Source organism: Gossypium hirsutum, chromosome D11, assembly GCF_007990345.1.
Source record: "Gossypium hirsutum isolate 1008001.06 chromosome D11, Gossypium_hirsutum_v2.1, whole genome shotgun sequence".
Classification (NCBI taxonomy): Eukaryota; Viridiplantae; Streptophyta; class Magnoliopsida; order Malvales; family Malvaceae; genus Gossypium; species Gossypium hirsutum.
Genome location: NC_053447.1, coordinates 24,386,363 through 24,413,344, shown reverse-complemented (window position 1 = coordinate 24,413,344; position 26,982 = coordinate 24,386,363). Strand labels below are relative to the sequence as shown.

At 33.3% G+C, this 26,982-nt stretch overlaps 1 protein-coding gene across 2 annotated transcripts; it reads right to left on the bottom strand.

Annotated features, from left to right (window-relative positions):
• Positions 1–17,780: 17,780 nt before the first annotated feature.
• On the bottom strand, positions 17,781–22,731 carry LOC107913204 (CDPK-related kinase 5). 2 transcript variants are annotated; one of them, XM_041103920.1, is made up of 12 exons: positions 21,840–22,717; positions 21,333–21,463; positions 21,180–21,221; positions 20,950–21,058; positions 20,561–20,639; positions 20,375–20,470; positions 20,174–20,269; positions 19,987–20,099; positions 19,373–19,480; positions 19,229–19,291; positions 18,970–19,137; positions 17,781–18,345 (listed from the first exon to the last, which is right to left on the bottom strand). In XM_041103920.1, the coding sequence occupies exons 1-12, from the start codon at positions 22,467–22,469 to the stop codon at positions 18,205–18,207; spliced, it is 1,776 nt and encodes a 591-aa protein (XP_040959854.1). In that variant the 5' UTR covers positions 22,470–22,717; the 3' UTR covers positions 17,781–18,204. The 2 variants fall into 2 exon arrangements, with proteins under 2 accessions (XP_040959854.1, XP_016697205.2); XM_016841716.2 differs by having other exon boundaries at positions 20,174–20,470; positions 21,840–22,731.
• Between the last annotated feature and the right edge of the window lie 4,251 nt (positions 22,732–26,982).

The window sequence follows — 26,982 nt, the reverse complement described above, 5'->3', positions numbered from 1 at the left end:
CCAGCTAACTGCTAGTTATTATCTAACATCCTCCCTACTTTCTTTTTCAAAATCAGTAAGAGTTATAACACTTAATTGATCTCTAAAGCATTGAAAGCTCCTAGTAGACAAAGGCTTAGTAAGAATATCTGCAACCTAATCATTCCCTAGTACAAAGGTAACCTGTAGTTGACCACGTAACACTCTACCATGAACAAACTGCAAGTCAATCTCAATATGTTTGGCTCGAGCATGAATAAATGGATTTGCTACAAGTGAGACAACACTCACATTATCACACCAAATTATTGGCACTCCAGTGGACATAACTCCAGTTTCTGTAAGCAAATATTGAAACCAAGCAAGCTCAGAAGTGGCATTGGCTAGACTTCGATATTCTACCTCTATTGTAGAATGAGACACAACAGTCTACTTTTTAGAAGACCAACCAACAAGATTAGCTCCAAGATACACATAGTAACCAGATGTTGATTTCCTATCCTCCAATGAACTTGCCCAATCTGCATCAAAGAAGCCTGTCAAGGTAACTGCAAATGGTTGAAACTTCTTATAATAGCCCATTTTTCAATGGTGACGGAATAGTGGTTTCGGGACCACAAATTTCTGTCATGTAGACTCATAAATATTTTTTATAGAATATTTATGGAGTCATTAGAGTCGTATTAAAATTTGGTTAAGAAATTTTAGCGTTTCGATAACTAGTTAAAGAAAAAAGACTAAAGTGTAAAAGGTGCAAAACTTAGCAATTATTGCATTTAGATGATTTAATAGCCTAATTAATAAACAAGAAAGGATTTAAGTAGAAATTATGCCCTATATATTATGGCGGGACGGCAACTTGGTTGAAATTGATAAAATATTATATGATCAATGGCAATTTTGTAATTTAAACAAAATTAAAACAAAATTAAAGAATGAATAAAACAATTTCACTTTCATTTCTTCTTCAAATTGTCGAAAGCTATAGCTAGAGAGACGATCTTCGGTTTTCTTGATTTCTTTGCATGTAATTGAAATTCATACTCGTTTCTTGTAATTTGTATGTATTTAGATCGTTACAACTAGGTCTAGCTAGCCCGTACCTTCGTTTTTGAATCTGTAAAATATTTTAGAAGTGGCCATTGATAAATATTGAATGTTTTTTTTATTATAAACATGTGTTTGAAGCTTTGATTGTGTTATTTGGTAATTTTGTGAAGTGATTTTTGTTAGATTTTGATTTAAGGATTAAAATGTGAAAATGTCAAAATTTTAGGGTTTGATAGTAAATTTGATGTCTGTTTAAGGGCCTATTATAATCGAATAAAATTTTGACTTGATAAAAATGGTTAATTTGATTATTTTCGAGTTAATGGACTAAATTGCAAAAGTTATAAAAGTTAGGGGTAATTGTGTAATTTTGAAAAATAAAAGGGCATAAAATGTAAAGTGAATTGGAATGTGAAATGTAAGCTAATAATTGAGAAATTTTACATTTTAGATCAATACCCTGTTGATATACGTGGAAAAGGAAAAATCACAAATTAGTCTCTAAACTTCTGCAACTACTATAATTAAGTCCATGTAAGTTCGTACAGATTATAATTTAACATCTATATGAAATGTTTGATGATATAATATGATATAATAGATATATTTGATTATAAATGATGCAAAGTTATTGAAATTCAATATTTGGATCGAATTGAACTCGAAATAGAGTACAATTGAGATATGTCGTGTTATGGGGGATCGGAATGGAGATTGTTGTGGAGTGATATATATGCATTTTCCCGAGTAGGCCGAGGTTCAGCATTTGTTGCAAACTCTCGTGTTATATTCCCTGTTTTTGCGTGTTTTCGGTTGGACTAGCACTTAGGAGCAATTGGCGTGTTATTGGGTGAATTGGCTCTTATGAGCATCTGGCATGTTATCAAGTGGATTAGCTCTTATGAGCATCTAGTATATTTCGATTGGAATATCGATGTACTCATATCCATTAGTCGTTCATCAAATTGTAAATCTCTGTAATGTAACTTGTTTAGTTATTTTGATGATTATGACATGTATTTGAACTTTGAATTGAATTTTGCAATTCACCTGGTTGAGATTGTGGATGACAGGGAACACATATGGTTGTAATATTATTGAATGATTTGTTATACTTATTTTGGTAAGATTTATCGTTTTAGTACGTCGAACTTACTAAGCTTCAATGAGCTTACTTGTGTTATTTTCTATTCTTATAGATACTTTGAAGGTTGGATGATCGGATCGGCATTCCAGCCACACTATCTGTCCATTTTCGGTAGTTTTGGGGACGTTCATTTTGGATTATATGGTATCTAATAGGCTTGTATGTCATTATTATGGTTTTGATATGAATAATGTTAAAGTATGATCTTAAGTGTAAGTAGTTAACCTAATATGATATGGGAACTAAGAAAGATGTTTTAGTCCAAATATATATAGTATGTGTTAATGGAATGTTGTGATTGAGGTGTCTATGTTAGACATATTGGTTGAATGTTAAATGGTGTGATTTAACTATGTTAAGCATATTGGTTGAACGTTAGATGGTGTGATTTAACATACTTTGAATGATAGTTCTTTTTGTTATGAAATTGTATATATACTTGTGGTATCAATGAGGATACATTGGTTAGACACTTAGGATGGTTGATTTAGCATGTTTTGAGCTTGTTTAATGTCATTTTCAGTAGGTATTTTGGTTGGTAAATAGATTTCTTAAAGTCCAAGTAAGCTTGAAATGGTAAACTTGTTGTTTAAGGTTCATTTGGGTCCACACGGCATGAGACACGGGCGTGTGACTCAACCGTGTGAGACACATGGCCGTGTGTCATCTGATGATTTCTTTAGGGTGCACATTAGTGAGTTATATGGCCTAACACACGACCTGGCACACGGGCGTGTGGGGCAACTCAGAGAGTAACACAGCCTAGCACACGGGTGTGTAACACGACCGTGTGACCCTACTTAGAGAGTTAGAAGGGTGAGGACACGACCGTGTATCCCTAGTTCGATTGTTACACGGCCTAAGACACGGGCGTGTGTCTCAGCTGTGTGAGGCACATGACTTGGCCACACGGTCGTGTGACTCCTATGCATGTGTATGAATGGTTTATGATATGATTATAATATTGAATGATATAATGTTTTAATGTTTCTGATTGTTTAGTAATACTCTATAACCCTAATTTGGTGACGGAGACGAGTTAGGGGTGTTACACTTCAACCCAAAATCAGTAGTGCCTTTAACATATCTTAGTATCCTCTTTACTGTACACCAATGCTTATTATGAGGAGAGTGCTTATACTGACTGACCTTGTAGACAACAAAGGAAATTTCTGGTCGAGTTAAGCATAGATATGCAATCTTCCCACAACCTATCGATACAAAGTTCCATCTGACAACTTGGTTCTAGTGAGTGAAGATAATGTAGGCACACTAGCAATTAGAGTAACCATTGGCTTAGAATTGATCATGTTTTCCCGTTCCAAAAACTCATGAGCATATTTCTACTATGATACATGTATGCCACTCACTCCTCTGTTGTGCTTAAGACAAAGGAAATAATGAAGATCCCCAAGATCCGTAAGAGAAAATTACTAATGCAAGGCTTGAATAATAGCAGTTATATCTATTTTTTGGGCTCATGTGACAAGTATATCACCAACATACACAAGAAAAAACACATATCTAGCTGAGGTTTTCTTAAAAAAATAAAGAAGAATTAGCTCTACAACTTTGAAATCCCAATGCATCAGTCAAGAAGTTCTTAAGTGCATCAAACCAAGCACGGGGGGCTTGCTTAAGTCCATATGGTGATTTTTTTAGCTTACACACTAGAAGATTACCTTTAGAATCACAAACCTCAAACTCAGAAGGCTGCCTCATATACACTTCTTCAAGTAGCTTGCCATTTAAGAAGGTACTGTTCACATCTATTTGGCAAATTTTCCACTATGGAGACACTGCTACAGCAAGTACCATGTGAATAGTGTTGGCTTTAACAACAGGACTGAAGGTTTCATGGTAATCTGAACCAGCACTCTGAGAAAAACCTTGTGCCACCAATCGAGCTTTATTCCCAGCAACAGTCCCGTTTGGATTCCTCTTTATTTTAAACAGCCATTTACATCCTATTAAATTTCGATGCTCTAGAAAAGGTACCAACTCGCATGTACCATTCTTGATTAAAGCTCAGTACTTCTCATCAACAGTTTTTTACCAAGAATGGATCATCATGGCTTCATGAACACTCTTAGGTTCAATCATACTTAATTCAGCAACATAGATCTTAGGATTGAACACTCTCACCTTACTTCTTGTGACCATGGGATGTACATTACTAGGCAAAGATTCTGTAACATCAACAGGACCTTTAGTATGTTTAGGTTCAACATTTGCAACATGCTTAGGCAAGGACTAGACTCTATTGTCGAGAGTCTGATCTATATCATCAGGTTCCAGAGATTGAAGCCTCTCACTAGAGGGAAAAGAGCTACCAACCTCAACAGTAGATGAGTTGTTAATTATAACACTTAATGACTGAACAAGTAGAAGTAGAGGGGCTAGTGTCCAAGGTGACTCAATAGCTTGAACAGATTGAGATACTAACTTTTGAAAAGGAAACTCATCCTCAACAAACTTCACATGTTGTGATATGTAGACTCTTCCACGATGATCCGCACATTTATACATTTTGTAGTTGTCAGCATACCCCAAGAATACACAATGAGCTGACCTAAACTACAATTTATGTTGTTCTAAGGCATCAGGAAATGATAACATCTGCATCCAAACACTTTAAGAGATTGTAGATTTGGTTTTTTACCAAACAAACTCGTGATAGGAGTAAGTCCTCCTAGTGCTTTTGTAGGCAAAAAATTCATGAGATACACTACTATGACAAAGGCATCACTTCAGTATGACAAAGGAAGTGAGGCCTGAGCTAAAAGCACCAATCCAGTCTCAACAATTTGGCGATGTGTACGTTCTACCAATCAATTCTATTCAAAAGTGTGTGGACAAGAAAATCTATGTTGAATGCCAAAGCTTTAAAGGTGTGGAACAAAGCTCCTAAACTTACATCCACCATTTGTCTGAACTTGTTTAATTTTGTATCCCAGCAGCAACTCAACTTTTTTTTAAGTACAAAGAATGCAGACAAAGCATTAGACTTTTTAGTCAAGAAATAAATCCATGTATGACGAGCAAAAGCATCAACAAAGAAAATGTAATATTGTTTTCCATTTGAAAAGTAGGGCGCAAGACCCCAAAGATCAACAACAATTAACTCAATAGGTTCAGTATACATTGTTTAAAGCAAAGAGAATGGCAGCTTGTGAGATTTGCCTAACTTACAAGCACTACATAGTGACCTAGTTGAGTCTCTAGGAATAGGCAAATTACACGACCTCAAACATTGAACTACAACATCAGCCGAGGGATGTCCAAGCCTCCTATGCCACAATCCAAACTTAGTCATGTCAGGAGCACATGAGTCAATTCCAGTTACATGAGCAACCACCAAGCCCAGAGAGGGAGAAACTAGTTGTAACTGATATAAATCACCACATTCAGTGCCTTGCAGCAATGTAACAGCCTAATTTTTAGTGGTGTTGGAAACAGTGATTCGAGATCACTAAATCTGACCAGTGAGTTTTAAAATTTAATAAATAAATACATATGAGTCAAGTGTGATTATAGAAGAATTTTCGATTAGTGAATTTTGTGATTTAAAAAGAAATTAATAAGTAAATTGGGTTTGAAACGAGGTATCAAAACCTTAAAACTCATAAACCGATCCATAAATATTTTTATAAATATTTATAGAGTGTCATTGAGTTGGTAATAAAGTTTCGTTAGAAAATTCTAACGTTTGGATGGTCAATTAATTAAAAAGGACTAAATTGATAATAGTGCAAAATTTGCTAATTTATGATTAAATAGCTTAAGTGACTAATAAGGAGGAACTTAAAAGAAAATTAGGCCCAAATTATAAGGGCTAGATGGTTTGGGCAAGAAAATCAGCAAGAAAACAAGGAGAAACAAGGGCAAAATTGGAAATTTTTCAAATTAAACATATAAAATAAAGATAAAATTGAAAAATCTAGAGATTTCTTCATAATTCATCGGCAAAAATGCCATAGGAGGTCTGAAACAAGCTGGTTTCTCATATTTTTATACCATGTGAGTTCAATTCTTACTTTTTCATTGAAATTTTTATGTTTTGTGACTTTTACAACTAGGTCTAACTATTGAATTCATTACTTTTTGATTCCATGGGTGATTTTGTAAGTTACCATGAAGAATTTCTGGAATTTTATGATGAGTTATCATAGATTTTAAGCTTTAGTTTCATTAAATTATGATTTTATTAAGTGATTTTAGTAGAAAATAATTTTTAGGACCTAATAGTGAAAAAGCTAGGAATTGGGGTTTTGTACTGAAATTCTGAATATCAAAGGTTGTATAATAGCCTAAAATGATTAGATAAAGTGTTATTTGAGGAATAATTAGTTTAATTAAAGTGTTAATTGAGTAGGGACTAAATTGTAAAAATTATAAATTTTATGGTAAAAATGTAATTTCAAAAATTGAAGGGCATAAACTGTGAAGTGAATTAGTATTGAATTAGATGCTAATGAATGGAAAAATTTATATTATAGATCGAGAATTCGAAGATAAATGCAAAAATGAGAAAATATCAAACTAGTCCCTAAACTTTTCAACTCCTACAAATTGGCCCAGGTAAGTTCATATGGCTGAAATTTTATGATTAATTGTTAATGTGGGAATGACTTAATGTATTAATTCGTGTATTTTTGTTGAATTATGATTATTGTAAAAATGTGAAAATCAAATTGTAAGTTCAAATTAAGGGATACGTAGGATTAAGTACATACGTTCAGTAACCAGTGATAAATTAACGAATAAGTCCATGGTGGATCCATGGCAAAGTATGGAACATAGGTATGGTAATTCAGTAAAGAAATCCATACTGATTTTTGGAACATAGGTATGGTACTTCAATAATGAAAACCATATTGAGTTGTGAAAAGTAGGTATGGTATTTCAGTGAAGAAAATCATACTGAGTTATAACATTGTAATTCAAATAAATCGTGGCACCGGGCAAACGATGTACTCAAATTCGTAAGACAATCCTTAATTTGACAAGTATTTGTAAATGCAATTGAAGCTAAATGTTGGAATATAAGTTGATATCTGATATTGAGCTCGATTGAGTAAATTCATTGTTTGAGATTGTGGTTGGCAGGAAATGTTGTATTATACTTGTTTATTATAATTGTTAGTGAAATTTTGATTAGATTTTATTATGAGCTTATGAACTTACTAAGCTTTTTGTAAGCTTACTTGTGTGTGTTTGTTGTTTTTGTAGATTGACGTGAATATATGTTCGGAGGATCGGATCTCCATCAAGGATCACACTATCCAGATTTACTCCGGTAGATTTTGTTAAACAACTTTTTGATTTATATGGCATGTATGGGGTTGAAGTAATAAAGTAATAGTATGAACGATTAAGTATGCAAAGTAAATCTGAATGTGATGGTTGAGGCAGATATTGAAATATACATGTTTTAACTTGAAATGGTTGATTGCGTTTAAGTTCGGTTAATGCCTTGTACCCTGTTCCGGCGTCGGACATTGGTAAGGGGCGTTACAAGCAATGTCTGATGAGTGTGGAGGTCATTCACATAACCACAAGTGGGATTAAACTCAAAGTAAACATTATTATCCTTAGTAAACTTTGAGACAGAAAGTAAATTTTTATGTACCTGAGGCACATGAATAACATCATTAACTGCTAAAGAATTCAAGATAGAGCAACCAATTTGAGAAACAGAAAAAAGACCTACCATCACCAATTACAACTCTACCTGATCCATCATATGGTTGAGCTTACATCAGTTTGGATGCATCATTAGTCATATGTGCAGTAGCACCACTGTCAGGGTACCATGCCTAATCAACCACTATTCGAGGAGTAGCAACCATGGTGGCTAGATTTGCATCAAAATTAGGACCACTATACTCTGTATATGACACTCCAAGATCAGAAGAACCACATGACGTAGACGACGTAGGTTGAGGGGAACAAGCCTGCACAACACGACCTGAACTAGGCGCAACATAACAATATTGAGCCACTGCATGTTGAAAAGGCTCTTATAAACCATAGATCATAGAAGAGCAACATGTCCTACTTGATCATAGATCTGGCATTGAGGACGAGAGCCATGCCCAAATCTTCCTCGAGCATGACCCTTGCTAAAACCAGCTCTTATAAATCGAAAAGGCTGAGGTACTGATGGTTCAGAGAACGATTGCACAGGTACATGAGTTGTAGCTACCGGAGTCTGTGTAGCAATATTAGTAGTAATTGTCACTTGAGCAACGTGAGCATTCTGATGAGCCTCTGCATCCAACAAGGCAATGGCGATCTCTTGCAAATCAAATGGTGTCTGACTTTTGGTAATGATGGAGACCACATGGTCATACTCTGGTGGAAGTCCATTGAGAATAGCAGATTGTTGCTCTTCTTGAAAAACCTTTTGACCACATCCAACTAGACAATCACAAAGATGCTTTATATCAGCCAAGTAATCAGACATACTCATATCATTCTTGCGATAGTTATGGACTAAGGAACGATACCTCATGGCCTTTATTATCGATTGAATCCTAAAAATCCTATTCAACGCAGGCCACAACATAGATGCAGAAGGAGAATCACCAATTAATCTATTATATAAGGAGGGACTTACTGTGGATAAGAGCCACGCGGAAATTGCAACATCTTGCTGCTCATACTGAACAAATACAGGATTTTCAACTAACGATCCATCATCATCAGCAACTGTTGAAGAGGGAACAACCATTATACCATCGAGATAACGCTGAAGACAATGAGTCTTGACCACAAGCAGAACATGCTGCTTCTATGCTAAAAAGTTGTTATCATCAATCAAAGTAGCAACATTTTACGACGCGAAAGTAAAAGGATTCAGCTCTAATACCATAACAGCAAATGACAGAAACTCACATGAAGAAACAAATCATTTTCTCATCTTGATTAGCACAAGTCATTAGCATCCTTTTATACAACATTGAGTAGCAATTATCATAACAAAGTAATAACTACCTAGCTAACAACCAACTGACTTCAGCTAACTACTAATAGACCAACTGGCTTGACAAACCAACTAACTGCTAGTTGTTATCTAACATTGAGTTAGTAGATTTAAGTAAAGGATGGGTTTTCGGGTGCATTTATAAGCTAAACTGGCCAAGACCTCAACACTAGTGTTAAGGTCAAGGTAATGCCATTGTCCGAAAACATTGTGAAAAAACACACTTATGAGGTTCAGCTTAAATTATTCTTCTACCTTGACATTTATGGATGTTGAAATCATTTAATTAAAAAATAAACACACTTTTTTAAGATTTTGAGAGTTTGGTGAATTTTCCTATCAATTGCAATTGAGTAACAGTAAAAAGTGTAAAAACAAAGATGGACACAAAAATTGGTTACATAGTTCGAAAGAATTTCCTACGCCCGTGAGGCATTCCCTAAAGAGTAATCCACTGCCAATTTGTAGTACAAGATGCAATTTAAGTTCAACTAGCTCGCTCACCAAGTTACAACCTCATTTTTATAAATCAATTAGATCACTCTCCTCAATAAGACTTTCCTCTTGAAAACTTAATTACAAACTAAATACAAAAAACATTTAGTTCTCAAATTAATTGCACCAAAACAAGTTGTTAAAGATGAACAAGTGCTTTCTCATTGTTGCAGATAATAAAATAAACAAGCCTTCTTAAATACGCAACTTTGTGAGAATTTCAATTCCCTTAAATTATGCTCAAATAAGTCTTCAATAATTAATTAAATATATAGAGATCTTTTTAGAGTATAATTTTTTTAGAAAGAGAATCTCTTTAATTCACATTAAAAGTCTTCACAGGAATATTTTATTGACTAATATCAAACATGATCGAATCTATACCATGCAATTGGCATTAACAAAATTATTCTTGAAAATTAACATCTTGTTAAAATAAAATAAAAAAATCTCTTAACCATTGAAAACACTATTGTGGTAAAAAGTTAAAAATAATAATTTAATATAATTAAGGAAAGGTATTTATTAATGTTAATGATGGTTAGTGGCTACTAATTGGGATATTTAATTAGTGCGTCAAATCAAGTTGGTTAGAGAAGTCAGTTCTTTGGAGCAATAATTGGGTTTCTTTCTTTTTCGGTTGAAGTAAAAGCAAAAATTCGGCTTTAATCAATCAATAAATAAATAGGAAAAACAAAGTAAAGTGCAATTCTAAAGTACAAACTTAGTTGTCTTCATGTAGTAATTGTTGTTCGGAGTTTTGAGACTGTGATGATCAATTATTCATTTAACTATTTTTATTTTTATTATTTTATTTTAGAAAAAAAAGGTAAATTTTGTAATTTAATATCACGAATCAAAATAAAATGGTTAAGTTAATTTATTTGTGGACCTTTTAATTTATTTGTGGACCTTCTCATTGAAAATTTCACTTTAATTTAACTCATACCATACTCAACCATATTACATTTAAGTTGCGACAAACCTAAACCCATTTGTATACACCACATAATGATCGATTCTCTTACTTCAATCCGTTTTCATAGAAGCTTAAACTAAGAGTCTTTTTAAATATATATATTTGGTTTTAATATTTTAACAAATACATTTAAAGAAAATAAGTTTTAGATTGAATTTTAACATAGCAGAATGTAAATGGTAATATTGCACGGAAATTGATGCAAGACCTTCAACAATCACAAATACTAATACGCATGTAAAACCTTCATGGACATGAATTTTAAAGTGTAGACAGCACCTATGTTCTTTTTGGTACAACAATCCATCGAACATGTTGTATAACCTTGAAACGCATGTTTTTATATGAGCTCATTCATAAAGTACAGCAACACTTAATATCAACTAAAAAGAATTGGAATATGTCATACAAATACTTTCACTAACTCATCACATTCAAACATGCCTTAATCCTTTAATTAGTAGTTTAAAAAGATACAGCACAAGAGTTGGAATAAAAAGATTGCAATAAAATTCCATTCTTGAAATAAAATTTGCTTCATTAACATCCTTTATGTCAAAATCTTGAGAAAGTATATTTTTCACTTCCACAATAACTTTAAGTCATCACTTGCAAGTAAGATATCTTCAACATATAAAATTTTAAAAAATAATAATCAACTTCCACTAACCTTAAGGTAAAAGATAAGAATTGATGGTGTTTTCCTCGAAATACAAAGAAGTAACAATTTAACGTAATCTTAGATGTCATTGACATAGTCCTGTTTTAATCTATAATTTGGTTTATTAATTTTAAACTCCATGTTTTGCTTTTCAAGCACCACAAAATTCTTTATTGTTATATAAAACCTCCTAAACAAGATCTCCATTTAAGAAATTATTTTTGACATCCATAAAATAACTTAAAGATCAAAATAAGTTGATAATTTCATAATAATTCTAAAGAGGAAACTTAAGAAAAGTGTAATAGTCTGTTTTTTATTGGTGTCAAAAATAGTGATTTTAGGGCCACAAATTTGACGAGAAAGTTCGTAAATGTTATTATTTAATATTTATGAGTCAAATATGATTTTAAAAAGGGTTTTGATATGGTAATTTATGTTATATGGATGATTAATTAGGGTCAAGTGGTAAGACCCTAAAGTCAAGTGGTTTTAGAAATTGAGGTATCGGGACCTCGTTTCTATAAATCAAGCCGTAAATATTTTTATAAATGTTTACGGAGTGTTGTAAAGGTTGTATTAAAGTTTCGTTGAAAAATTTTAATATTTAGATAGTTAATTAATTAAAAAGAACTAAATAGTAAAAGTTGAAAAAGTCAATCACTATTAATTTAAAGGTATTATTTGAATAATTGATTACAATTTTATGGCCTTAATGGATAAATAAATCATCCTTAAAGTAGTGTTATGGTTTGATGCTTCAGATTCTTTTAATTTAATGGTTTATATGTTACTTAATTATTAAATTAAAGAATGAAAGGTTAATAAAATAAGAAAATATAAAAGTTTTCGTCTCCATTTGCTTGTTCTTCACCAAATACTCCATGGAAAGAAGAACCAAGGTTCGTCCATGCTTTAAATTATGCATGGTAAGCCATTTTTCACCTATTTTTAATATTTTTAATGTTTTTGAGATCATTGCAACTAGGTCCAGCTAGCCTATACCTTTGTTTTTGAAATTGTTGGAGATTTTGAATGTTGTAATTGATGAATCTTTGTGATTTTAGATGTTAAATGATGAATTTGAGGTATTAGTTGTTATTTATAAGTATTTTATTAAGTGATTTTGATGAATTTAATGATTAGAGATTAAAATTTTGAAATAGTAAAAATACAAGGATTAGATGTGAAATTGTTACAAATGTGGGCTTTACCGGATGCTAGTAACATACGATTGGTATGAATTTTCAATAAAATTAGTTTATTTGCAAATTAGGACATAAGGACTAAGTTGAATAAAAATGAAAAGTTGAGGGTAATTCTGTAAAAATGTCAAAAAGGACTAAATTGTATAAAATGGAGTGATTTTTATAACAAGTAAAAAATCAAGGAGAAGGAATAATTACCAAACAGCTCTTGTACTTTGTCATTTTTACAATTTAGCCAGGTAAGTTCGTATGAACTATAATCACTTAAATGTTGATTAAATTGAATGTTTAATGTGTTGTTCTAAACTAAATGAATCAATATATATATATATATGTTATGTGTTATCATGCAATTTATCATATAAAGAAATGATGAAAATCCAACGACGTTTCGACGACTATCGAGTCCTATTTGAACCTTAGGAATGTATCGGATACAAATGACATGTCATTAGGATTACCATGCTTCGGGTGCTGGTCCTGAATGTTCTACCGATAGCTGAGTTCCGGCATTTGTTGCGAATACTCGTCAGCTTGTGTGAGGGGCATCGTGTAGCTACATTTCGACCGTCAGCTTGTGTGAGCAGACCCATTTATGGCTCGAGTAAGCAATGATGTAAAGGAAAAAGACAAGGAATGCTTTCGACCATATGTTTAGCACACTTTGTGTGAGCTGTCCCGCGTATCTAATATTATTCTAAGTGGTTCAGTGGCCATGTAAAGGGAAGAAATGGTAAGTGTTCCAATCGATTATGTTATGAAATTATGGAAAGGTATGAAATGATATTGATCAAAGTATGTATAACTAAGTTTCATTGAAAGTATGATATGTTAAGGAAAAATGATGAACTTAAATAAATTAAGTTCATGTGTAATGTCTTACCTATGTTAAATTCATGTGAAATATGTTTGAATATGCTAACATGTGTTGTAGATGGTGCTTAGGCTTATGTCAAGCTTATGGTTGGATTATATCATGCTTAATCTTAATGATATACATTGAAATGGTAAGTTTCCAAATGGCAATATGCTTGTTCATGAAAAGGTAGTGTGAATCAAAAGAGGTATTCCTTAATGAAATGGTTTATCATGTGGTTGATTCCAAAAGAGTTATGTATAAATGCACTAACTTGTGTATTGATGATGATGTTTAGGCTTGTGTCAAGCTTGTGGTTATGGTTGATGTTTATGTTTATGTCTTGTATTTTGCAAATGAAACGAGTAAGAAAAGGTAATGAAATGGTAAGTTCATAATTGAGATGTAATGTGTTGATAAAATGATTGATGAGTTGAATGACGTACTTATATATGAGAAATTTACTTATGTTATTGATGAATTTACCTATGTCATAAATAAATGCACTAATTCATGAATTGATAATGTTATTTAAGCTTATGTTAAGTAAGTGGAAGGGAAAGTAAGTAAATGGAATGGTTCATAGTCTTATGAAAAGGTTAATGATTGTGTAATATGTCTTATAAAATCCTATTATGTTAGGAATGAAAAGTGCATGTGATGTTGATGAACTTACTCATTTGTGAGTTGATGGTCATATAGTTTTATAAATCATGTGACATTGGTTTAGGTTTATATTTATCCTATAAAGTTCATTATTGAAATGAAAGGTTCTGTTTAAGTTTATACGAGCTTACTAAGCATTCATTGCTTACGTAATTACTTTCCTTTACTTTACAGATTATCGGAAGCTCGATCAGTTTGGAAGATTGTCGGAGATCTATCACACTATCCAGTGATTATATTGGTAGATTTTCATATTTTGGTCAAGGTTATAATTGCATGTATAGGTGAACTTATGTATAAGGTTTAGTTGATGTATATGGCATGTAAAAGTTACCTTGAATTTGTAACACTTTTGATACTTTGATGCCTTGATGCTTGGTGTTATTATGGCTAAGTTGATGCATGATGGAATGACCAATTCGGTATATGATGATATGTTTATATTGTGGCCATGTTAGGTTATGCTTTAAGATGGTTATGAGCTATGTGTTTTGGTATGAATATGGTCAATTATGCTTATGGTTAGGTATATTTGATTGTTTGTGTTTGAGGTGCCTATATGGCATATTGGTTGGATGGTTAAATAGCCTATTGAATTGGTATTATTATGCATGATTTGGTTATGTTTTAAGGTCTTGGTTAAATGTACAAGTTGTTATGGTCTTGGTTAAATGTACAAGTTGTTTGTAGGTTCATGCTTGAATGGGTGAAAGAAATGACTTGATTTTAGCCACTTTCTTGTCCACACGACCTCAGACATGGGCGCGTGTCTCAGCCGTGTGTGACACACAACCATGCGACACGGTTTGTGTGTCCCCTGTAGGTTTTAAAGGTTACTTTTTCGAAAGTTACACGACCTGGCACACGGGCGTGTGGCTTAGCTATGTGACCCAAGTCAAAGAGTTACATAGGCACACGGGCACAGGCTGGGACACGGTCGTGTGTCCTTATTTCAAATGTTACACGGCCTGGCCACAAGGCCGTGTGACCCCTGCAATTTAAATTTTTCTAAATTTTTCCTCAATATTTCAAATGTTCCCGATTTAGTCCCAATTTGTTTCTAAAGTATTTTTAGGGCCTCAAGGGCTCAAATAAAAGACAATTTGCATGTGTATGAATGGATTATGCTGTGATTAATATAATGTTTGGAAATGTATGTTTTTAAGTTACATTTTTATAGTAATGCTCTGTAACCCTATTCCAGCGACGGATACGGGTTAGGGGTATTGCAAAAAGATTCTAGTGTAATCAATTCCTTTTCTCTAAGTATCTTCAAAATCCACTTTTTTATCCAATCCTTAATGTTACGGGGCTAGAACTTTAGTCTTGTAATTTGTACAGCCTTAGGCGATTTTTTGGGTTCAAATTCATCTAAGTCAACTTAACTCTCGTAAAATGAGAATTCTTGATAGAAATTCTTTAAGACACCGAAAATAAAGTGGAAGCAACTCAAAACGAATGGACAAAAAATGTCATAATAAAGCAACGCACACAAGGTGTGTAAGTAAATGCTCTCAATAGATTTCAATTACTATAAAGGATTACATCTGAGTGATAACAAATAAGAGGGAAGACTTCTATTTATAGTTGAGTTCCTCAAATCTAACGGTATAGATTGAGTTACATCGACAGTTGAGATTAAAGCCTATCTACAAGATAAAAGTCCTAAGTGATTTAAACTCTATATATTTTTGTCCCTTAGAATTTACAATAATTACTCTGATAACTCTAGTTTTACTGATGTGTTTCACTGGGCCACCAAGGCTTCAAGTATATGGGTTTCTTCATATGTTTTACGAGTCGAGACAGTTCAAGCAGGTCAAATGAGCCACATTTAATCAGTTTCCCTCTATGAAACGTTCTTTGCGCATTCGTCACGAGTTTTGATCCACAACCCATGACACAAGAATTAAGTTGTTGTAGATTGCTCTGCTCATGAAACCAAGGAGCAAACAATAGGTGTTGGTTGACATTATAGAAGGAGCAAGATTTGTCACCCCATTTCATTCTTCTATATGTATTTCAGCATGATAAGAGAGATCGCTTTTAAACTATTTTCATAGGAATACAACCATCAAATTTTGTTATTAGTCACTATACTATGTATAGGTTCTAGATTTAATTAATGTATTTTTCGAAATTTAAAATTTTAGTCTTGACTCAAACAGTAGCAAATAAATTTGTTAAGTCAAATATTATTCTTTATAAATTATGTATAAGTTGTTGATTTAGCTCTTATTCTCCAATTAGATCATTTTCAATTTTATACCATTCAAAATTTGAAATTTCAACATAACTCAAGCAATCGTTTTAAAATTCATTAACTAAAATGACGCGGCTATTCTATAAGTATTATGTGAAAATAGCAACCTAAAGGTAGTTTGGCCCATAATTGTTTCTGTTTTATTTGCATTGCTCCCTCTCATGCTATTATCGTTAGTCCCAATCCATGAGATATAATATAGAGTTACCAAGAAATCTCCTGAGAAAGGGTGCTTGCAAACTGTCTGCTCTTCCCATTATGGGGAAGGATTGGTCTTTCATTTCATGGCTTCAAGACTTCCTTGGTAGGGTACGTTACCCGCCTACCCAGGGCTCCATGATCTTCAGTTATTGTCCAAAATGCCTGCCGCTGGTCTGAATTTATGTTGCCTCAGAAAGGGACTGTTACCTTCATCATCATCCTTTATACAGTAGTAGCATTTCTGCCTCTCCACACCGTCCATGTAAATTGCAAGAATCTCCTGCCCAAGGTTGCACGTACATCAGGGCCTGTTCGTGACAATCTTTCTTACCAAAGTCTCCCTAATTAATTTGGCTAAATTGATAATTTGGCCCTCAAACAATACCACTTTTTTCCACTTAGCTATATATATTGTGTCAAAATAGTTTCTAAATTATTAATTTCATCTCCTTTTATCCATAGCCAATACGCACGTGGTGTTTCTTACAAGACATGCATTTTTTTTCAAATAAATTGAGACAAAATTGATAACTTAAATACAATTTTTTTATTAAAAAACCTTTTTAGTTACCTAAGTGGAAAAAAGATACAATTTGTGTTAGGATCGTTTCGATTAAGCAACGAACAAGTAAAAATAATAGAAGAAATTGAGAAGATGAACACACAAATTTAACGTGGAAAAACTCCTCTAAAGAGGATAAAAAATCACGGGCAAAGATAATTTTACTATAATGGCAAAAGAATGAAACGTACAAAAGATGGAGATAAAAACTAAATCCCGAAAACCCAAAAAAACAAATAACCCTCAAAACGTAAACACAAAATTCTCTGAATGTGTTATGAGTTCTAATCTAATGGGTGTCATATTTCTAAGATTGTAAAAGAGCCTATTTATAGGCTAAATTAGTAAGTCAAATAAACTATACTAATAAATGCTAAATATATTATACTAATAAATACTATATCTTCTAGAAAGAAAATATATTTTTATTTAAACTTGACTTGCAAGCAATCTCTTAGAATTTGGATCACACAACTCTAACAATTTTAATGTCAATTTATTAGTTAAACTGACTAACTTTAAAAGCATGGATTTCTTTCTTTAGAAGGGTGATAATGATAATTTTGTTCTATGGAAATCACTTTTACAATTGAACCCACCATGATTTTAGAAGATTTCACATTTTCACCGTCTACTCATCAACCTCTTGAATTATTTTTATGTTATTTTTTGTTGCCACTAAAATTTACCAATTGGAATCTTAATTTGAAGCAAAGGCAGACAGGTTTACAGGGAACAACTTTTCATTACAAAGTATAGAACACAAGCGAAGACGATGACGACAATGATGATAGAGAGGCAATCATGGTCTGATGAGGTTGGCGGAAATATGTCAGATTATAGTACTCTTGTAACCAGTTAAGAAATATTCTCAACTGCTACCAATGAACACATTTTCTTTAACTACAGCTTTACAGTTGAAAACATAAAATTCTTACACTTTTGTCCCATGTTAAATTGCAGATGCACCAGGTTCATGGCTTCAATCACGTGTTTTTTTTTTTTATAAAAGCTTCTGCCAGACAAATGAAATAGCCAAAACCAAACCACCAGGGCTGTCAATTGCGTGGCAACATTCCTTACACCAGTGTCATATTCAGGCTAAAACTAGATGCAATTCTTTGAGCTCTTGCAGATGTTTTACAACTTCTATTGAGCTTTTGCAAAGGTTCGGCTAGATACACCGTGCAATAATTTAATGAATCCAAGAAAACTTAGCTTCCCATCGGTATGCCGAATCCAGTCATGGAGGACAGCATGGACAGGCACGGATGGGCTCAGTCCGAGTTCCTGAAAAGTCATCATCAAAATGCTAGGGGATTAGTCCAGGTTTTTGTTGCTCCACAGCTTACAGCATCCCAGCACAGCAAAACGAAGAAAAAAGATCAACATAGAGACACGAATTTGCAGTAAAGATATCCTTTTAAAGTAATTATAAAAGCTAGTATCTTCATCCAATGTATGGGAAATAAGTAAGAAAGTTGTCAATAGCTGTATTTGATACAGTTTTTTTACTATAAATGATACAATAAGTTTAAAGATTGAAAATTAATTAGCAAAACCTTTTATTAAATTTATAGAAATCTAAACAAAAAGAAGCTACGATAAAACATCAATCGTAGGTGAAAACATTTTCCCCAAATAAAAGAGGTTTAAATGCCCAGTAAAGTGATATAAATACTCCTTAAATCGTTATTCTATTAGTAATAACACAATAAATCCAGAATTCCAGTGAAGGACCGGAACATCAATATCATAAATACGACTTTTATAAGTTTTCCATGCCTGTCAACATACCCTCATTATCTTTTATAGCATAATTTTAAAACTGGTAATGTTAGAAACTAAATAATCAACTAAATTGGAAGCATATGAAACACATTCCCAGGGCCAAGCAAGAGCAGATCAACATACCGAAGCTAACTCATCAATGACAATAGCTCTATTTCCATCCTTCTCAAAAAGCTCATAAGCACAACGAGCATGTTGTTCCCATCGATCAAGAGCCTCCAGCTGATGAACACTTAATGCAGCCGCACAGAATTCATCAAAGTCCATCCTTCTGTATTGAAGTGCACTTAGCTACAACATAAGGAAAAAAGCATACAAAAATAGAGATTCAGAAAACCTGAACATATTTATTGCCACAACAATTAACAGAGGAAGAACCTACGGATGCTAGAAATTCGGGGATGCGAGACTCCTTCATGGCATCTGTTGCATTTTTCATCAGGGCCTGACCAGGGCACACGGGCTTTTGATGATTAATCACAAGAGAACTGACAAAAAATTTCAGGACAACGGGAAAAACACTGACCACTTTAATATTTTCCAAGCTTATAGTTCCATTTTTGTTTGGTTCCAATAGTGCAAACTGCTCCTTCAAGTAAAATAGCTCATCCACAGTCAAAGTTTTAGACAGTGCCTGGAAAAATACCAACAAAAACAGAATTAAGCAAATTGAAAAATTCGGGGGCTATAAATCACATGCACAAAAAGGAAACTGAATTATGAAACCTATTAGGTTTAGGCTCAACAAGTGGAGGCTTCAAGAACAATATTAAAAAAGAAAAAAAAAACCCTCACTTCACAACTGGCACAAGCATTAACTGTTTTAGAGACTGCTAAAAAAATTTACAAGTCACACACTTTTTGTGACCTCAGATAAGTATTTAGCTCCAATACAAAACCCACTAGGGGGTTCATATCAATCCTCAAATTGGTAGTGGCATAAACCAACCCATGTTAACCACATAAAACAGCTTTCCAAAATTGGCCCCAGATTCACTTGAGTTGTTCTGACCAAAAATTTACCACAGTGCCTAAGATGCACTTTCTGAACACCGAAACACAGGTGTTTCCTACCAGTCTACAAACACACCAAGAACAAGATATACAGAATAGTGCTGAGACATATCACCATATACACACCCTTAATGCAGCTTTCCGAAGAGATGAAGAGCGCAGGTAAGCCTTCAAGAGTTTGAATATAAGTATATCCAAGGGTACTTTCACATCGTTATAATTTTTTATCCAGGGATGACCTGAGGTAAACAATTGTGAGTAAAATTTCAAGAACATAAGAATGATGAACTTGTGAGGTAGATGAGGCACTCACTCAAGGCTTGGGCTGCAGTCAGTCTTTTCCTTGGGTCCTTGTTCAGTAAGCGTTTCACAAAATCCCTTGCCTCAGAAGATAGAGCTGGCCAGGGTGCTTCATCAAAACTTGGATCAGCTTTTAGAACAGCCCGAAAAATCCCAGACTCTGTTCGGGCCCAAAATGGCCGACTACCACACAACAAAATATATGCAATCACACCTGTACTCCAGACGTCTGCTTCTGTACTGTAAGACCTATGTAGAACTTCTGGTGCTACATAGTATGCACTACCAACGATGTCATTAAGCCTTTCATCTGCAAATGGAAAAAAGACAAGAAACATATTAACAAATCAATCAAATGAATAAAACACATAAATTGACTAATGGAAATTTGAGTACAAACCTGGTTTCACAAAATCTGACAAGCCAAAATCTATGGCCTTCAATTGTGAATTTTCATCCTTTGATGTAAACAAGAAATTCTGATGCAGAAAATAGCTATACTTAGAACAAGCACATGGCCAAATCTTTTATAATCCAACTACTAAAACCTTCTGCAGCTAAGAAGAGAAAAATAGAATATAACAGAATGGAGTACAACCAAGAGAACAAGCAGCAGCCTTATGCTAGCCATAGGTGCTTGTTCACAAATGTTATTGCTTAACAGGATCTTTAACCCCAGTTATCCCCATGGAAAGCCCTTAAACGCACCTCAGAAATATTAGATTGGACCCCAAAACTGTGAAATATAACTCAAAAACCAATTTCAGAAAACCTGGAAATATATTTCACCTCAGGTTTAAGATCGCGGTGCACGACACCCTGCAGATGGCAAAAGGAAACTACATTAAGTATCTGAATCATCACATCTTTTGCATCATCCTCAGTGTATTTTCCACCCCTGCATGAATAGAATTAGACTTCATAAGTAATCAAATCCCAACTTTCATCCGTCCTCAATCTCCTACAATGTGTCAGTCGGTATAAAAGAACTCCACAGCACCTATTATTAGAAGAAATACCTTGAAAGAATTCTGTCCAAGAGTTCGCCTCCTTCACATAATCTGAGCGAAGTAATTGTAACTTATTAGATGCAATAAACCACATGTGACAGTCATAAAAAAAGAAACACACACAATTGTTAAATCCAATCATATTTTTCATCATATACTTACTCCATTACTATATATACATTATCGTGGTCCTCGTAGGCATCATAGAATTGTACTAGATTGTTATGTCCAGACAGAGCTCTCAATATCTTTACCTCCCTTCTAACATCCTCAATGGCGATCGCTGTAGTCATCTATCAACAAACAACAAGATCAACCATGAGAAAAAAACAAAAGGCGATCATCATGACATTTCAGTTTAAGGGCACAAAATGGCAACTACCCAGAAATAAAATTGCTCTGCTTTCATAAGGCACGATTTGAGACCAATACTAAACACGTTTGAGGAAATAATTAAGTATCAACAATTATAGGATAGGAATCGCTGCATTCGGAATTGAGCTCTATTACACTCTGTTAAAATTTTGAGTCAATTCAAAATTTATTTATTTTCGTTCCCGAGTGTATTAGTAATATAATCCACGACGGCTTCGACACCTTTAAACAAAAGGGGCAAAGTTCAAAAAGATAACAATAATGGTAATAACAAAACAAAAATTAAAAAGAAACCTTCGCTTTAGGTATCACTTTAACGGCAACTTGCTGCCCTTTAAGCTCTCCTTTCTTAAACTTCGCCGCACAAGTGTAACCGAAATGGCCTCTCCCTACCTCTTCTCCAAGCTCGTACTTGCTCCCAAAATGCTTCGAAAAGCCGAAGCTCTTATCCAGTCCAGCACCGGTGGCTCCCGCCGCACCATCACCGTCCGCCTCAGTTCCTTCCGGTATGGCGGACTCATTCGGCTTCACAGACCCGTGCCGTCGAGCAAGAACTGCCCTAATATGCTTGGCCGGAGAAGGCGGAGGGAACGGCTTCCTGAAAAACCGTTTCGGAGTGGAATTGGCCGAAGATCTCGCCGGAGACTTCTTGGAGAACAAGTAGTGAGCTGGACTAGGACTATAAAACGGAAAAAAGGGCGACTTCTTGCCTTCATTGTTGGAATTCGAACTTTCTTTTTCTTCTGTTCCTTTAGCTTGATCTAAGTTGTGGTTGCGGTTACCATTTACTACATCAGGCAAAGGCGAAGCTGGAACCGAGTTAGAGTTATGGTGGATATCTTTATTCCGGGGATGGATAGGAGTATTCCTTGAATCAGGAGGAAAAGAAGGGTTTGGGGATGGTTTGGAAGTGCAAAGACCCATAGCAGAGCAAGCCTATCTCTCTGTCTCTTTCCCCCAAACAGTGTAGGATTTTAAATCTCTCCCACAACCATTTGAATCTGCAAAAAGCCAAACTGAAAATTTAAAAAAAAAAAAGGAAAAAGAAATCTTCTTGAGTCTTTAGAAAACTGAAGCCTTTGTTTTTGTCTTTGGTGTTTGAAAGTATTTGTTGGAGAGGTAAAGGGATCTAGAGAAGATGATAAAAAGGAAACGACGATTAGTTCCCTTTTTTTTTCGTAAATGAGTTAATTAATTAATATTTGTAGTAGTTAAAATGTTAATTGAAAAAGATGGGTTAGCTAGCTTTTGTGTGGGGTGGTCCAAGGAGAGATTTTCCACGTGGCATAATCATAGGGCGGTTGTTAATTAATTTGGTTCGGTTCAGTTATGACATGCAGTAATAGATATATTTCGTGGGAGTTGTTTTTCCTTTGGTATTCATTATTTTAATGTTTTCCAAATTGTGTTTGATTTGGACCCCAAAAGTCAAAACCACGCCGTTTAACTACCTTTTTTTTGTTTCTTTCATGAATAAGAGAAGAGCCCTTTCTCCTACTCCTGTTGTTTGTCAGAGTAAAAATTTTGATTGAATTAAAGATGCATGGTTTTTGTATACATTCTCAAATTTTGTCTTTTTATCAAAATCATTTGACTTAAGATATAATTGTTAATGTTAAATTTTGGATACGTGTATCTTCATTTCTTTTTCCTTAATAATTTTATCAAACAGCTGTTGAAGTTGTGAATAAAAAAAAAAAGACAAATAGTGGTGCGAAAGGAATAAAATGTATATATGTTGTTGGTGTTAAGCTAGTTATATTATTAACCCATGTGCCTCACTAAATAGGGTCAAACGTACCTCTAAATTAACACAAAAAAAGAAGTTGGCATTGAATTGGTGCAGGCAATGGCAAAAGCAAATCCCAACAGTGCAGGCGGCTATGTCATGCAAATTAAGGCGCTGTCTGGTTTAGAGCCAATTTCACTTTTCTTTTCTTTTTTTATAAATGGAAATAGTTGTAAATTACAAATTTATAATTACTTGTTTTCGGGCAAATGACCAAAAAAAAGCCCTTTTTTTTAAAAATTTATTGAAATGGGCTGATTTTTTGATTATTTACCGGAATGGGCCATTTTCCGCGAAATCGCGTCCATGTCAGCGCGATGTCAGGGTACGCGCCAGGACATCGCGTCCACGTCAGCGCGATTTGCTTACGTGGACACAAATCGCGCCTACGAGGACGCGATTTGCTGACGTGGATGAACAGTTTATGTTTTTAAGCTTAGAAAACGTTGAAAGGCCATAACTTTTCGCTCGGTTGTCCGATTGAGACAATTTTTTTTATTTCGAATAACTTTTCGAGATCTACGCGCTGGCAAACCCCCAAAGGGGTTTGTCGCAGTTTTCATCGAAAAAGATCCTTTTTTGCCCCTAAATTTTGATTTTTTCGGTTTAAAATTAAAATTTGAAACATTCAAATCATTATTTTCCTTACTTATTTGAAGTAAACACCGGATCTTTTTTTTACAGAATTGTCTTATATCATCCTGTTATAGGTATAAGTCAGCTCATTCCACTTTTGAGAAGTTCCCTAAAATTTTCCATTTTATTCAATTTAGTCCCTAAAACCTAAATAGTCATATTTTCAAATCTAAGCTTCGTTTTTCAATTCAAATTCAATTTCATCCTTCCATAACATTCAAATATTCTTAAATACAAAAGTTTCATGCTAATTTTGAAATAATTACACTTTAGTCCCTATACTCGTAACTAACAAATTATACTTTACAAATTAGTCCCTATTCATCTCTAAGTAGTTTGTCAGCGCGTATATCTCGAAAAGTTATTCGAAATAAAAAAAATTGTCTCAATCGGACAACCGAGCGAAAAGTTATGGCCTTTCAAAGTTTTCCAAGCTAAAAAACATAAACTGTTCATGCCACGTCAGCAAATCGCGTCCTAGAGTGCGCTATTTATGTCCACGTCAGCAAATCGTGCTGACGTGGATGCGATTTCCTGGCGCGTACCCTGACATCGCATTGACGTGGCAGCGATTTCGCGGAAATGGCCCATTCCGGTAAATAATTAAAAATGTGGCCCATTTCGGTAAATTTTGAAAAAAAAGTGCTTTTTTGGTAAAATGGCCCTTGTTTTCATTATTTTTACTATTTTAGAACTGAAAGTATTGAAATTATTTTTTAAAAAAAACTTTAAATCAATTGTTTGTAAATAAAAATTCATATAAGTGTAAAGGGTAAATTATATTGATAGTTACCCAATTATGTTTAGAAAAATTTAATCGTTTGACTGTGAAAAGTTACAAAATAGTGACTTAATTATTCGATTTTTTCTTCTTTAGCATCCACGGTTAAATGGGTAAGGAAAGATAAATTTAGCCCTCAATGCACATTGTGTTAATTTAGTCATAATTTTAAATAATTTAACCCTCGATGTTTACACATTACCTAATTTTATCCTATTTTTACATGAAATTATAATTTAATACACAATATGTAAAAGTTGAGGTTTCATTTTTTTAGAATTAAGACTAAATTTGTACAACATATAAATGCCGAGGGTTAAAGTTGATATTGTACCAATTTTAAAATCTATCACATCAACTTCCAGTTAGTGACAAAAAAAAACCAAATAATTAAAAGATTATTTAATAACTTTTCATAATTAGATAACTATAAAAAAAAACTTATTAATAGTTGAGTGACTAGCATTATAATTTATCCAAACGTACAATATTCTTTCAATAGTTTTTAAATATTAAATATAATACTTGGTTTAACTCTATATAAATGTAAGCAATTTTTTATTTTATTTCTTATATTTCTATTGTAAGAAAATAACATGTTTTTGTTATTGGAAACAAAACTTTATTTTTATTTTTTTATATGAGTGTAGCATAACAATTTTTAGTCTTAATTTTTTGATACAATGCTTAAACTACCTATAGTCTTTTCCTAACCCTTAAATAAGAGTATAATGCGCTTCAATGTATTTAAACTCACGTCTTCTTGCACTGAGAACAACGTCAATACCAACTAAGTTCAAATTTAAACTGCTTTATTTTTATTTATTAAATGAGTTTTCAATCTTCATAAAAAAAATATATTTTTTAAAAAATAAAATAAAGAAAACCAAACGGATCCAATTACCTAATTTTCTAGTTAATCGTCTTTCGCAAATTCTCATTGTTTTATTAATTATTTAGTAAAAGATTGCACATTCAAATGTGGGTTTGAAAATAGGCAACCTTCACTCGTTTTTTCATTAAAAAAGTTTCTTATTAAAATTGATCTACTCAAGGGTCCCCAATCAATGAGACCCCTATTTTTAAAATTGATTTTCCTTTGCTTCTAAACTATTTGAATCTTCAAATAATACTAAATTCAACATTTTGTTGCCCACTTTCAATGCCATGATCATAATAATTTCATTATTTAGCTTCCCACTAAATTTTGTTCCTCCTTTATTTTCTTCCCTATATCTCCATGGATCACACTAATAATATATATAATTTTAGAGATTTTACAATATATAAATATATTTCAACCTGTATTAGAATAAATTTGGACAATACCCATATATAAATAAATTTAGAGAGAATTCATACATAATTTTTCTTTTTTTGTTTTTTCTTTTACAAATTAAAAGAGAGGATGTCATTGTCAAGATTTGAACTTTGAACTTTAAGGTGTAAACATAAAACTTTAACCACTTGCTCCTTTAGATTATTGACTCATAAATATTATTTACAGGTAAAAGTATTATGGGGCCCTTATACTAGGAGTTGGATTGCATTTTGCTCATTCTGCTCAAAAACTGGGTAAACTAGTAATTGTACGTTAGATTAAAAAACAAATTGTCCTTTTGTAAAAAAAAAATTCATTCATTTTTGTTGTTAAAAGTTGATCCTTGTACATTAACATGGGGTACATGTGGCATGTCACGTATCACCATCTGATTATTCTATCAACCTTGCCAGTTTTTAACAAAGCACATGGACTAATTTGTTCATTTTTTAGTAGAAGAGACAAAATGTAATCTGACTCTTAATATAGAGATTTCCGTGATACTTTTATCATTATTTACATATAACAAAACTTAATTAATCCAATTATGATATAACATTATACAGATAATATTTGCATGTGTGATTTGTGTGATGATAAAATTATTCAAAATGCTAGACTTTAGTATTGAATTCTGATAATTGTCTCTTGACAAATAAAAAATAATATATATGCAAAGAAGACAAAATATAGGTAAACAAATAAAAAATAATATATATGCAAAGAAGACAAAATATAGGTAAACTAACTTAGGATGATGATGCCTGCTAATCCTTTAAAACGGTTTCCCACCTTCCTCTCTCTTTCTTTTCATCTAATAAAATTAAATAATATATGATAGCAAGAAAAAGGAAAGGTAAAACATTTGTTTGATTTGGGTCATGTTGGTATCACTTTTTTGGGTGTCACA